The 15503-nt window shown below is 45.9% G+C and overlaps 1 protein-coding gene across 2 annotated transcripts in view; it reads left to right on the top strand.

The window, feature by feature from the left end:
* LOC126523495 (uncharacterized) overlaps positions 1-15503 on the top strand; it is an 80411-nt gene that overhangs the window by 20013 nt on the left and 44895 nt on the right. For both annotated transcript variants that reach the window (XM_055066884.2, XM_055066883.2), the window contains exons 5-8: positions 5149-5228; positions 7562-7610; positions 10183-10274; positions 12080-12157. In XM_055066884.2, the coding sequence (XP_054922859.2) occupies positions 5149-5228; positions 7562-7610; positions 10183-10274; positions 12080-12157 (299 nt within the window). The remainder of the gene's footprint in view (positions 1-5148; positions 5229-7561; positions 7611-10182; positions 10275-12079; positions 12158-15503) is intronic.

Raw genomic sequence — 15503 nt, 5'->3', positions numbered from 1 at the left:
CATGCAGAGAGACGGAGCGAGGAAAGAGACCTCCGGCACTTTTCTTTGGTGTGCCGTTCCGTCCCGTGCTTCGCAAGGGTCATCGCATAATGCAAGTCAGGCGTAAAATTGCGTCCGATAGCCGGGGTTTTTAATGCATTGCTTCTATGGTGACTTCGCCGGGACTGTGCTAGTCCGTCGCAAAAACCGGGGGACGTATAACCGGGGTTCCACTGTAGTTATCGGCATCTCCTGGGGTGTGAAGGCCAGTTTTCTCCTTGATTCAGGGCCCACATGATTAACTCGAGATGCGTTGTCACCATCTATTGCAACGGTCACGCGCATCGCTGTTCCTTCGTTAGTTCAACCTTCTTTGGACTCATCCAGGGACTAGAAAAGCGATTCAGTGCGTAGTAACCTTGTGTGTATGCTCCTGGAACGAGTTAAGGCCGGAGGAGATGCCAGCTGCATTTAACTTTTCCTTTTGCCTCATTACTTCCTCGAGTGACAGCTCACTGCAACGCTGGCAGATCCTCGGAACCATATACCCATGATATGGGTTAGAAAGGTGGAAAATAAGCTCATGCGAAACAGTGTCCATCATCAAACCCTGCGATAACCGTTAAACCCGTAAGCAATGTGAATGTCACCCGTTACCTCGTCTGGTTTTTCCCTAATTGTACAGCACTTTTTCATGCAAAATTGGAAACTGGAAAGAAGAGTCTCAAGGAGTTGAGAAATTAAGCTGTCTAGTAAGACAGAGAGCAGAGGCCACAGCCAAGTAGAAATGAAAAGCGAAAATTAGCAAATTTAGCAGTTGTTTGTTAATAATGTTTATGGCCCAACGTCTTTTTATTTAGAAAGGAAGTAGAGAAAACACTGCCGGAAGTGGAGAATAATTCCGTGTGTCTTGAATAACGCTTATATAATGATCAGTCGAGCCGCCTGGCATAGCCACTTCTCTGCGGTGCTTATGTGGGTGTTTTTCTAACCGTCGGTGGTGGGCGCAGTACGTCTAGAACCACAGTGTCCAGCGCTCTTTGCGGTTGTACGGGACTAGCGGCCACGCATCGTTAAGCAACTTGCCGAATAACAAAACGAGTCTATTTTGGCACTTAACTTGGTAGAGCAGTAAACGAGGGAACGAAAAGAACGGTGATTGTTCCGAAAATATATATTTCTCTAATTCTTCCAGACCTAATTCAAGAAACGCTACTAGAAATCTTTATTTTCGACTTTCGCTTGTTTACTTCTTGACAGGCGAATGGTAGGCATTATTCACGTTTGGACTAGTAAAGGTACCCCCCCACCCCTCTCATTTTCATAGGTAAGTTACATTAAACTGCCCCCCCCCCCCCCCCCCAAAGCAAAGAAGAGAAACAAATCCTGGGTATGTGCCTGGCTGCTGAGGCGTACCTATCGACGCGGCCCGCATCGGCGAGAAGGCTGCACCACGTGCGGCTGCCATGTACCCGAGGTTACTATGCCTTTACGAGGAGATCACGGTTTGACAGTGGTTCACTTACGTGTTGCTGATTGCTGATAATTGTTCGTGGTGACACTTTACCTATACAATTACTAGAGGGAACTGTGGGCCTAGTGTTTACGGGAGCTGCAAGCAAGGCAGTTCAGCCAGTATGGGAATAGTGGGTATAGGACATTGTTTTGCCTAAGCTTCATCTTTCTGGTTTTAAGGGGCCCCCCTCACCAGGCCCCATCGCACATTTTGGTTATACGCTGGAAGTTGTTACGTGTCCTCTAGGGAGCGTTGTTCCGCAAAACTTTCAAAATTCTCCTATACTGGACCTCGAGAATTGTGTGACGCAACGTCACGGGTCCCGTCTTCATTTTTTTTTCTCCTCGCTATTTTGCGGCGCAGTGCACTTGCACTGGCGGCATCGCACGCTACCTGTTATCATTGTCTCGTCTCGCGCAGCGCACGATTTTGCGCGCTGGGCACAAGGACACCTGACTAGCACTATAATTCAGTGCTACACGAATAGTGAGGCAGATACAAGTGGATCACAGAGCATGATCCCGTGCTGGAACACTAAATCACCACTGAATTTTTTTGCAAGTGGGCTGGTCGGCAACAGATTGTCTGTCCATTGCGACGTAGCTGACGGGTTTAACACCAGTGTGGAGGAATTGAATTCTGGGGTTTTCTGTGCCAAAACCACGATTTGATTATGAGGCACACCGTAGTGGAGGACTCAGGGTTAATTTTGACCACCAGGGGATCTTTGACCTGCCTCCAATGCACGCGACACCGGCATTTTTGCAGTTTCGCCCCCCTCGAAATGCGGCCGCCGTAGCCGGGATCTGATCCCGCGACCTCGTACATAGCAGCGCAACGCTATAGCCATAGCACTACACCATTGACAGCTTTTGCTATGTTTGCAACATTGCGCGCAGGATGCATTAAATCAAAACGGAATTGCGACTTGCCAAAACTGCTGCAGATGAATTTGTTGTCTCTATCGATGCAATCGTGAGATGGTGAATACGTATTCCTGGAGGCCAAAATGGGTCATGTGAGGTGGTAAGCAGGGTAAACAACATTAACATCAGCAAAGCGTTCCATCGTTCTTGTCGTTCCCCCATGATTACCACTGATGGCCATGGCGATGTTGACTTAGCTGCTTTGCTTCTGTTGGATGTTAGTGCCTCTTCTGCAGCAAATATTTGCGGCACTCTGCACGTTTGAAGGGTCTTCTGAATTAGCCAGTGTGCAGCCAGATACATCCAAATTAACTAAAGTTTGATGCAAATAAATACTGCATATGGTTTCCCGGGACCTGAGGGCGACTTCAAATTATCCAATTTTTTGAACCAACGAAGGGCAAATAAACGAGGTTTTACTGTACAATCTACTTTCACCCACAAGCAACTCCTGGAAGGAACTATTGTTTTTGCAGGCGTGCAGACTTTGGCATGTAAGCATTCTGAATTCTGTTAATCTATTCAAGTGGTAATACGTGTTAGGTCTGCAATTAGGTCCAAGGTAGCTGCATTTGTCTTGGAGGCAGAAGCACGACTATGCGTGTTTTTGTGCCAGCATTTCAGCTTGTGGAAATTGCCATTAAGGGCAACTGCAGGCACATTTATTAGAAAAGCAGCAGCAGGGTAGCAGCCTGCCGCACCACCTGTCCTTCACCACGAACTGGCTTGCATTCTGAGCTCGAGCCTTTCTTCATCGTCCTCAGTCCTCTGGTGAGCCTTGTGCGCTCACCAGAGTTGCGCTCCTACAAGCTCATTGCTGTTTTTTGTCGAGGAATTCAATAGGAGTGTCGCATTAAAACCTGCTCTGGCTTTCTTGGTGCTGGACCACGAGAGGCATTTGGCTGTGAATGTGTGGCGTTTTGGTTCGGTGCTTACAGCACGAAGCCTGATTGTCGAAATTTCTTGGTTAGGTGCGGAGTTCTTATCACTGTCGCAATGAAAAGAATCAAAACTACGATTCTTGCTTGACTGACTAATGTCCTTCCAACTGGTTGTCAACCCATACATATCGTTAGCCAGCTTTGGGTTGTAAAAGCTCAATGAGAACATGTGTTTCCTTTTTTGTGTGTGACGCATTATCCTTACAAGTTGTCATGCAGAAAAACGCTTACGTTGCTTGTCTGCTCTAGTGGGCATCCATAGGCTTGAAGTATGCTGTTGCAAGGGCTGTATCAGTGAATCATAAGTGTTAGGTCGTTGCGCCTATTTATTATTTTGTCACTTCTTCACAGATGATTGTGATTGCTAATTGGAAATGATTGGCAATTCGTTTCAGGTCGTCTGAGCGGAGGGGACTCCTGCTTTGTGATTTCACTAATCTGAATGATGTCCATGGAATATTTCTAACTTTAACCTTTTTATTTTTGTAACGTAAAATTGTTCATTGGTGCAGCCGGCTTAGTAAGTTTAGCACATTAGTGAAGCTAGTTTCTATGCAGCTGGTTTTGATATTTCAAAGTAGTCAATGAAGGTTTTCAGATTGTTATCCAATTAGGGCTGTTTTTGAGTAATGCTCAGTGTCTAGCTTACTTTATTGATTATGAATGTTTTTGGCTTTAGTCCTTGTCGCACCATGACTCAACCTTCTGAAAATGTGTTCTAAAAGCTTTTTCCTCAGTCCGCATTGTCGCCAGTGCTGGCCACAAACACAATCGCCACTCAGGCAGTAGATGCCACACCCACATGCAGGGCTGCTTCTGTTGTCTCCTTCATTTAATGCGCCAAGCATTGGAAGCGTGCAGGTATACACGGCATCTGGCGTGGCTGTGATGAAGTGCTCATCCTGTTACCAGTGCAAACCACTAGTGGATTGCCGATATCCTGTCGGCATTGAATAAGTATGGTGCACCACTGTGCACAGGCTTGCGGCTCTGTTCCAGTTGTTCTTGCCCCCCCTCTGGTGTGGCTTTCTTGTGTTGGGCTGAATCTCGCTGGTTGTCTCGCAGAAGGATGCGAGGTGACCTTGCTCATGTACCTATGGCGCTGAAGGGTGAGCATACATTAACATCTTGTCTCTCTGAGAAAATAAAATAAAATTGACCCATCATCACTTCATTTTACTGGCAAGCAAGGCCAGATGCTTTCATCCTACCCAGCAGGGGCTTCCAGCTAGCTGGATACTTTCTGGTGGTCAGCGCAAGCTGTTGGAGGTGGCCATCGCAACTGGAGTGTTGTCTGCCCCCAGCCACCACATGTGTAGACCTGCGACTTGGGCATCACCGAGAAGGCAAGACACGACACTAAAGAGCTTAACTCACCAATGTGGGGAAACGGGTGCGGGCTCTGGATCCGTAACAACCAACGTGGAGCGGATGACACAAGGTCGTCTGGGCATCGTGCGGTCCATCGTCTGCTGGGAAGCCACCACAGGCATCATCATTGAGGACGCCGGAACAGAGAGACGCCACGAGCTGCAGCAGGGTCTCGAGAGCCGCATCCTGAATGGCGACTTCCCCCAGAAAACAAGCCCCACGGCCTGTTAGCTTCCGTGGGTGCCTTTCCTGGATGTAGGCTCTAAGAAATCTTCGCCGACAGCCCTGGCAGGGAGCAAGCCTCACTACCCTTTCTGCCGTGGCGACAGTGTGCTGCAACTGTGCCTTGCCGCACAGACTACTGTCGTCCGCCGGGAGCTGACGGATCTTCTCCTCCTGCTTTTGTTTCCAACAGCCAAGGTGGAAAGCATTCTCCAGTCGCTCCAGCTGCCTGCCGCCAGAAGTCAGCAGGCGGCCACCACCGATGAGGGGAAGGTAAAGCATGCCACTCACGTGTTTCGGGGAGGGGTGGGTTTCTGAGGGCTGCAATCGTCGCCTGTTGATCTGGAGAGCGTGGCCCGGCGCTGCGCGCCGTGTGTTGGCAGCCTCTTCCTGATCCTGGGTGATTGCAATGTTTCTCTTCACTGTCGTCTCTTATTACTTTATTGCTTTGTCAAAATGTGCACACACGGAAAACCAAACTGCATGGCCCTCTCTTTCTAGTGTTAATCTAAAGCCAGGAATACTATCTGAATAAACCGCTCATTAGAAAATGATGTGATAAACGACTTTTGCCCCCCCCCCCCCCCCTTTATCAAAACTGTCGTGGATTGTTACTGTTTTTGGGTGATGCTGTTCACATGCCACTCTCATGTTCTCTGCTATACCAGCTCTAGCACCAGTCATGCAGTAAGGTATCCATGTGGTACCTTGAATGACAGAAATGTCTTATAAAAGGTTATGCTGCTTTATATAGTTTTTCAGACATCATATTCACAATGCGTAATGATGCCTTTAGGGGCACAGTCTATTTTACCACATTGAGAGAAGGTTAATGAGTAGTATGTGGGGATTCGCTTGCCTGCCTAAATAAAAGCTAATAAACCAGTTGCAGCAGTTGAGATATTAGCACTACTTTGTTTGTGAGCTTGTAGTTTTTGTTTATCCTTTTCTGCATTTATTCTGCTTAGCTATTAACCGAGGCATTTTTTAAGAAAGTCTTTTGAGAGTGCCCCACGTGTCGGAACAATGCCACCCAGTGTGTGAATTAATTGGTCTCTTAGCTGAAAAATTGAAGTGCGTGACATACTTTTACGGGATGGTACTGAACATTCGTGATGTGCAAGTCACTGCGGAGATTTTTCTAATTGTCATGGATACCTGAAGATTCAAGATTGCACACAGCAGAGACTGACCTCCTGTCATCTGGGGACCAAGGCCACGTGGAATGCAACCCAACCAATCATCTGAGGAACTTTTCAACTAGAAGTTGTGGAAGTGTGACGCCAGACCTCGGCCTCTGCTGTCAAGCCACTGTTTGCCAGTCATACTCATCCAACAGGCCGTTATCCAATGGAGCTGCGTCACCAGGCTTCTCTTCTATGGACAGTGATTCGGCCAGTCATCGCAGTTCAACACCGTCTAGTCATCGTTGTCATTAGTGCAGCGCTCATCCTTGACCAAGTGCCCTCCTGTGCTCAACACAGAGAACTGGACCCCCTCGCTTTGTCATCCATTTTTCCTTTCGAACCACCTGCTGCATCTTCACTCCACAGACAGTGCCTCTTCATCAGTACAATGAAGTTCAGCAAATGCCTGTACACTGGCCAGCCATCACCAACATCAGTTTTCTATGACAAGCCTTCGAATTTGAGACCAGTGAAAGCATGTTGCCATTCCAAAAGCAAAGAGGTCTCCAAAGCAACTCATGGTCAATCACCAGGAACAGTCACAGGCAGCATCATTGGCTCTTGAAATGGAGCAGTACCACCAGTGACAGGACACTACAAACCACATTCGAAATGTTTCTTCAAGCCTCGTATCAACTGGCCCTCGAAACCATTTATCAGTAGGACTATCCCGCGGAGTTCCAGAGACCTGGAGGACAGCAGAAATCATCCGCAGCCTAATGTGCTGTGCATGTCTTCTGGCCACAACCGGCTTGATACAACTTCACCCTGGTGTATTTGTATGTGCCCACTAGACCTTTGCTACAAACTGTGTCCTGTTGTAGCCATGCTACGTCCCCTCCGGAGCTGCGGCCGCGCTTTGTATCTGCTGGGTCTGCATCTTGGAGCCATCTCACCTCACCGTTTACTGTGGTCATCTTCTGCCTTCTGGATCTTCACTGTGATCAGTGTTCAGCCTAAAGCAGTGTTTGGTGTGGCAAATGCTGTGATGCAGTCTCAGTTGGTCGACCTGTCCCTGATTCATGGAACAATCATGGCCTGTTCATTACCATGTCCTGGAACAATTATAGCCTACACAATATGCAACTTAAAAAGACTTGTCAGTGGGTTATTAGGGACAGAATGAGAGAGTTTATGGTCAGGTTGTGGTGTGTCATACTGTGTCGGTATTTTGCTCTAGGAGAGTGCATCACTTGTTTTCTTCTTTTTTTTTTTTTCTTCCAGTGTCATTTTGGTTAAGTATTGTGTTTGAAAGGCACAGCGCTACGTAATCTCTACCTGTACCATAAGCAGCGAATGTTGCAAACACGTTGCAAGCATGTTGCATTAAGAAGGGTACAAGGTACACTTCTCTTTCTTTCTCTCTCTTTTTTTGTTTGTTTGTTAACCTTTTTGTTGGGCTGCATTTTCTAAAACCAGGGCCAGAGAGGAGCAGATAAGCAGCTGGATACGAGCGGGGTGAATGCAGGCAAGTTCCATTTTTTGTACAACCTCGAGCAGTGAGAATGTCAGTGAAGGTTTCTAGTCTTTCTCATGTTCCTACAATTGTTTGAATCATGGACAATTTGAATACAGGCAAGTTAGTGCTAACTAGAACACAAACTCTTGTTTCTACTTTTGGCAGTACATGTAATGTCAGCACGGTTTTGGCTTGCATGCTCTAAAGTGAGGGCTGCAAAGTCTTCTGTGACCAGATAAACATAGCTGCGAGTTGTCATGCCCTCGTGTTGTTACGTGCAATGTACATTGTTACGTACATTGTAATTTCTTTGCATTTAATTCTTTAGCTTTAGTTTCTAGCATTAGTTTTTTAGCTGCATTGTGCAGTTTTGCTGCTGACCTGGTCAGTGCGAGATATGCCCTTTTTTTTTTTGTAATGTGGTTTAGTGTAGAATGCATGTAGTGGACCGTGGTTGGTGCACAATCACCAAATTTTTACCTTTTGCTGCTGTGCTTCATCATGTAGTAGTGCTCAGCTCTGCTGCTTGCGGGACATTCAGTAACATGACTGCACTTGGTCATCTCAGTGGCAGCACTCTCAATCATGTTTTAAGAAAAGAAGCCTGCATACCCATCAAATAAGAAAAAATGGATCTACCACACTGTCCAGCTTTCGTTCGCACCTTCATTGTGAAGGTCAGAATTCTGCACATTCATGAATGATAAGTTAGGCCGCCTCCGAACAGGGATGCGAACACATTCGTTGGATTTCGACAAGCATGCTGGCTTTGTTCTTTAGAAACATGATTAAGAGCGCCGCAGTCAAGACGAACAACTGACCAGCGACGTCAGTTTTTCTTCTCATCATATTTCGTGGCCTTTTTCCAGAACTTGGGAAAAGTTCTCGTGTAAGAGGTAACAACACAGAAACAACATCGATGGATGTTTCTGAGCATGCTTTTATGACTTCTCAAATGCAGATTATCCCTAAAGTGTATTTAAAGGTTTACATAGTGAAACGTTACTAATTAACTAAGTGCTTCCACCTCAAAAATCAGTCTGCGTAAATCAAGATTATTGCTTACAATATGCCATGGGTCTCACTTGTCAAAGGTGTACCACTTCACTTTTAACCCTATGAGGGCTGATTTATTTTTATTGCAGATTTAAATGCTTCAGCACGACCTATTTCGAAAAAAATTGACCGTAATTTTGCTAGGGGGACCGTAAAGTGAAAAAAAGAATATTTTGTGTTGGTATATATGTTCTGTTTATTCATGAATAACAACAATAAAAAAAGGAAATAAACTTATAGGAATGAAAAATTTGATGCATTGTTATACACATAGTGCAAGGCTTAGAAAATGCGCACACGAGAATATTTTGCAAGTCTCAAATGTTCCTCCTCTTACACTTATATTTATGTCCATAGCATAATCGAACTGCATAGGTGAGCGCACTCGGGAAAACTGTGTATTTGTGTGCGCGTCAAAAAAGCAAACTAAACGTGTGACAAGCTTCCACTAATCTTCATCTTATCGCCAACCACAGGCGATTAGTTTTCACAAGTCTCCAAAAAAAAAAGAAATGCATGCATGGTGGCATCCTTCGCATGTGTGCACCTCTGTGAGCAATAAACGAGTGAGTAACAGGCGGTTGCCCTTTGAGCGATTAGTGACTATATAGCCATCAGTTTTGCGAGTGCAAGAAGCCTAAACCGCCCACAGAACAAAAAACAAAACCCAAACTAACCGCCGCCCGCCCGCGCGGGTGCCAATGCGCGAGCTGTATATATCGGCGCGCCAGGGCAAACAAACCACGCAATGAAAACTGAGAGAGGGAGGTGCGAGAAAAAAATTCCCTGTATTCCTGCATAGTGGCAGGACATGCCAGGAAAGAAAAAGTTAGGAAATTGGCACGCTTTGGGAAGACGAGATCAGCAAGCGAGCGGCCACGCCAGCCGCCCCAGCGTACCGCACATGAGTACTGGCGCAGTGGCGTAAACCGACTCAGCTATAGCTCTCTATTATTGAGCAGAAGTTATCTGCCCCGTGGGTTCAGTCAGGAGCCGATGCCTCTGAGTAGCGATCACGGCTCTCCCGCAGCAGAACAATTCGGAATAGCCCTCACTTCCACTTAAACGCGCAGACGGTGCCGTAAATATGCCGTACAGCATCGACCATTTTGGACTTGTTCGCGGCACCGTCTATTTACGTCATTGACCCTGAAAGGGCTAATGTTTGGTCCTAGTTAGGTGCAACAGCATTGGGCATGAAAAAATATAACTGTAAAGTAAAGCCGGAAGTAAACTTTTTAAAAATGTTGAGAGTTTCTGAAATAAACTGCCATCCCTGTGTTAGTGCCTTTTCGTGTATGTTTCACACTGTTTATAAGTATCAATCTGCACCACCTAGCTCAAATGTCAGCCCTCCTGCTGAGCAGGTCCCCCACTGTATCCCTCGTAAAGAACAGTAAATGTCAGCTTTTTTTTATTGGCTCGAATGCTACGTGCAGTTCTGTTTAACAGTGGACAACTGCAGTGGTGGTATTGATTGTGTAAGCTGTGTGATGACTCACGTTTGTCTCTCGTGGCTGAGCAGGCGGTGGACAGCAGAAGCAGGCCAGCCAGGTGTTCCCATTCTGCTGCGACTTGTGCCACGTCTTTTTGCATCGCGAGGACCAGCTCGAGGAGGTGAGTAGATGTTTTTGCTGATGCAGTGGGCATTGCTGGAACTAGATTTTAAAAAAATGTGGTGTCACCCGAAGGTCAATGTGTTGGCGGTGGTAGCAAGGTTTAACGTGAGTGCTCGAAGTCCTCGGACAATGTTTCAACTATACACGAGCGCGGCATGTTGGCGCAACGCAGCACTCAAGGCAACCGCCACTGGGTGGAGGGAACAGCGCCCTGGCCAGGGGCGTAACGAAAGTGGTTTTGCAAATGCTGCAAATCGATGGGAGATGAGGCCGACGGGAAACCAGTGGTGTTAACGTCCAGCGAAATATTAGATAACATTAACTTGACACTTACAGTACCACCGGTGTGCTTATTGTATGCGTGTACACAATGCCAGCAGCGAAAGGCAGAGCGCCGTCCCGGCTCTGCCACTGAGGTGATTGATTGGAACATTGATGGCGCAGCAATTTCGCTTTGTTGTTTTTTTGCAGCAAAACACACTCCATGTTTCTGGAGACCCTCTAAGTCTCAGGTGCAAGCCGTGAGTTTGCTGTCGATAGCGTGACAGTAAGACAACAGTGAGAATTCGCCTTGAGCATCTGTACAATTGCCATCGCAATAAGACTAAGCAAGTTGGTCCGCATTCATTCTGCGATTTATGCAGTGGTTGCAAGAAAACTGACAGCATAAAAAAAAGAAGTGCATGAGGCAAGCGCGTGTCCGAAACACTTCATTTCCTGCTGTCCCTGTATTGCTTTTCTCCCTCTCACTTTTTTTTTTTTTCGTGGCTGCTGCACAAATTGGCAAATGAAAGTATTGTTGAAAGTTGAGCTCCTTGTGATCATGTTCGTCTTCACATTACCATCATGCTAGAAAAGCTGAAACTTGGATGATACCAAAGAAACTAAGAGAGGGAAGAATACCGTATCTACTTGCGTAATGATCGCACTTATTTGGTGCTGCATCATGTTTCCCAGCCCATTAAACAAGGACGACAGAAAAAGACACAGAACGTTCATAGTGCTCTGTGTGACAGCACCCCGTGTGTCTTTTTTCTGTCCTTGTCTAATGCGCTGGGAAACATTGGTGATGCTTATGATTTATTCAGTGCTTATGTGGTTGGTAGGATGTGTCTGGATGGTGGCTGCTTCAGCCGTTCGAGACTATTCAACACCTGTAGGATGTGGTTGCTTGTGCAACTTCTATGTTGGATTGCACAAAAAGTCTTACCATGCATCTACTGATTTAACAGATTGGTTGTGCAGCAGTTGATCCATATACTCATCAAGCTGGTTAAATGATGTTTTGCTTGAGCTATGCCACCATCTTTCTTTCTTCTTTTTTAATCTAAAGTTTTTTTAGTGTCTATATTCCGTGGGATGACTCCCAGTTGTATTGCAAGAATGAGGGGGAAATTTGGTACTAATGTAGTCAAGTGAGTAACCACTTCAGTGAGTTAGGACGTTTACCACCTGATAGTGTTGAATACGTTACATTCAGGTGGGTTTATTTGCAATGAAGGTATCAGTGGTCACATAGCAAGAATTTTGAAAAAATTGGGTCTTGAAGAAAGAAAGGCTAGAATGCCATGCAAAAGCATTTGGTTGCACTTGGATAATTCCTTATACTTTTTAACAATGCAAGATAGTAACGCAACTATTTCTTCAACACATCTAAAGTGCTCCGATGTGCTTAAAATGCCGGAAATGTAAAAAACTGCTCTAATTTTGCAAAATAATTTATCTCCAAAGTTGGTCACTACCTTCACTTGTGTGTGGATTGCATTTGTTCTCTGAACGGAAATATTTTTGGCTCTGGTGCAGCACTTCAAGGGTAAGAAGCATCGAACTAAGCTTGAAGATTTGGTGAAGCAAGGAAAGCTGAAGCAAGCCACCGATAGTGTAAGTCCTGGGCTCTTTGACTCTTCTTTCTCTGGTACTAAACACTTCCAAAGGCTTTTATACATACTAGACCATTTCTTTGCCTACACACACCGACAAAACCGTTTCTGACCTCGAGTAGAACGGCTCACACTTTTAAAGAATCCTCTGTTTGGCAGTAGTATGTTTCAAGGCCCATGCTACCCTGACTCAACATCCGAGTGTCTTAACCATTAGGCTACGTACACAGGCCTTGAATGTATAAATGAATTTGAACCATATGCATGAGTTGCTAATAAAAAAAAATTTTAAAGTTCACTTGCAGTGGCATGGTATTTTGTAGCAGTTTATCGTAAAGGGTTCAGGCATGCTTATGTAGCCTGGGTGCTGCTTGTAGCGAACAAAGACATACAGTGAAATCTCAGTATAAGGGAATCAACGTGAGGGAACCGCGGTAAATTGTTCATTATTCTGAAAGATTGTTATGGTGGAAAGCCCCGAAATTAACATACTGCTCATCAACCCATCAGTTCATAACTTGTCACCATATGAGCTATCCACAAAAACGTCCCTGTTGGCTTTCGGCGCATGTTGTTTGCTATTTTTGTAGGTTTTGCCACCACACACCACCGAAGCACCGTATAATAAGAGTGGCACGCGCAAAACGGACGGCTGACGTCGAGAAAACTACCGACAAAAAGGTAGCTTTGTGTCGCCTCCAAAGCGCACTGTTTCTTGCTTTTTGTTTGTAATTCACATTTCTTGCTGTGGATATCGCAACTGTCTCGCTCGAGGAGGACACCTGAACTATGTCCAAGGTCAAGTGCGCTTAAACCGCACTGTCTGAAAAGTGCAAAGTGTGACCGCGTGGCATCCCCACGAGTACGGAGGTTGCATGTCGCCCACCGCAGGTGTGGCTAGTATGGCCGCGAAAAGAAGAGTGAAAGAAGAAAGAGATGTGCTTCAGTTGCGAGGCGACACTTTTCTGGGCAGAGCATGCACTCACAAAACATTATGCGTCGTCGCCTCCGCTCGCCTGCATTTTTTCCTCTGGCGCCATCTCGGGTTTTCCAAACCCATGTGCTGCGACGTTCACTCTCTTCGCTTTGTCGTCTGCTAGCCTACTGTTCTGGCTGCCGTGAAAGATACACGAAAATCTAAGAAGCCCAAGATTTCGGAATATTAGTTCGTAGTACTGAGGTGTTAACGTCACAGGGAAACTGAATCATGATCGTTATTCTGAAAAGTTCAGTATTCTAAAGTTCATAGTACTGAAATATGTTTACATTGAAACTATAAGAAGTCAGCAGGGGATTTCTGAAAAGTTTGTTAATGTGGTGTTTGTACTAACGAGATTTCACTGTAGAAAGTGGAATTCTGGTGACTTAGCATACTTCGTGGTTTCTTGTAAAAAAGTGCAGGTGTGGTGATGTTGCATTGCTTGCTTTGCACTGCAGTCACTCCTAAAAAAAAGCTCCATTTTGGTCGCAGTTCACAAGAATATGAAAACAAGAACAGATAGCACACACACAGGTGCAGTCACATAGCCTGTCGCTGTGGTTTCTCATACCACAGAATGCAGTCGGGGTGACATGGTGTCGTGCCGCTCGCTTTGCGCTGAAGTTATGCAGTCCAACTCGGAGCATCACAGGTCATTGGGCCTCGCAAGCGACCACCACTACTGCAGAAGAAGAAAAGAAAGAAGGAAATAGCTCAAATGAATTAAGCTTCCACGTCACATTTGCGTCTTCATAGTACAGTGAAGCCTTGTTTCACTGGAAAAAGGCTACCCTGGAGACCGAACTTTTTAATTCTTTAGGATATCTGGATGAAACATTTAGGGTATGTTCACAGCACCTAACTATGAGGAACTGCAAAGGTTCATGAAGATGTGTTTATTAGTTCCAGAGTTATTGAGGTCTAACTAGGTGGTTCATGCACCATATGCCTGAGGGAGAGCCTGGAGAAATCCTAGGACATCGTAGAAAGCTGAAATTCACTCTGATGATCCCTTGATAGATATCCCAGAGGCTACAGAGCCCTTTTCTGTAATTTCCCCTCCAAAAAATTTTGAGAAAACTTTGAATTTGATGTAGCCAATAATGACCACATTCATCAAATATGAATTGCTTATTATGGTAAATTAACTGCACCAGCTTCCAAAAAGGAAGCCTGTTAACCCCTGGTAAAGTCATTCAGGAACAGAATAAAAAAAAAAAAAAAACGGCATACAAATATGAAGAGTGGTTCTTGAGATATCGCCTTCCCCAGCACCACTGCTAGCGAAAAAATCCATTCCGAGAAAACATGCCTTAAAGTTGGAACACACGTGTTTTTTATTAAAAAGCTCCTGCGGAGCTTCTAATTAGCTCTTGCGGCTCCAGGCACACTCACTGTGTTGGATTTTCGACTGGTGACAGCCGACAGCACAGTTCCACTGCTGAATAGCGTCTACGCAGTCGGCAATCGCTGCGGAGGATCGGAAGTTCGATGCTCGTACAAGACGCTAATCACGCTCCCGCGCACCAAGCATCTGCACTGTCTTGGGCTTTGCCGGCATCGCGTGCAGCGAAGAACTAGTGAAAAAAAAAAAAAAAGAAAAACTGAGAAAATAATCTAAAAAATAGCGCAAGGCGATGTGCAGGTCACAAGCAGGCGTCTGTTGAGGCAGACGGAGCAAGGGGCAACAACGACGCGAGCGTGGCGGGCGCAGCATCAAAGGGAGCAGCCGCCAATAGCAGGTGTGCTTTAGCTCACGGGATTTGAACGCGCTGCTCCGGCCAATCAGCGCTCTGCATCGCATCGCAGGAAAACGCCAATAGTGCCTCAACCGCGCCGACGATGCCATTTTGCAAGGCGGCAAAACAGACAAAGAATTGACGGTCAAAACGACACCAAAATGGCGCGGGCGGGCTGCACGGGCCGGGAATGGCGCGCGAGTGAAGTTTGACTTCATTTCGGCATTTGCGCATGTTTTGTGGTTCACGGTGGCATGAAAAGTAGCGTATTTTTTTTTGGGTACTTTGCAGTTGAATTAGGTGCTGATAATTGCAGAACAGGTAGTTTATGAGACATACAACCCCAAAATATTGTTGCAGGAAGAAAGCAGGCCCACGAGTGTAAAATAATGTATATTTACAACTGGCGTATGTGGCGTTCAGGCAACTGCCAGAGTTCGTCTTCGTCTAGTCCAATTCAACTTCTTCGTTCCCTTCACCGCAACATCACCCTCCCGGTGGAGTAGCTCCGTCCCGGTGCAAGTTATAAGCCTCACTTAATGGGGGGACATAGGGCTTAAGCCTGGCAACGTGAACAACATTGCTGGTGACATTGCGATGCACTGAAGGCTGACCGACTGGGGCGATCT

The sequence above is a fragment of the Dermacentor andersoni genome, chromosome 6, assembly GCF_023375885.2.
Source record: "Dermacentor andersoni chromosome 6, qqDerAnde1_hic_scaffold, whole genome shotgun sequence".
NCBI lineage: Eukaryota > Metazoa > Arthropoda > Arachnida > Ixodida > Ixodidae > Dermacentor > Dermacentor andersoni.
The sequence above is the reverse complement of the archived record's forward strand: the minus strand, read 5'-3'. Positions and strand labels throughout refer to the sequence as shown.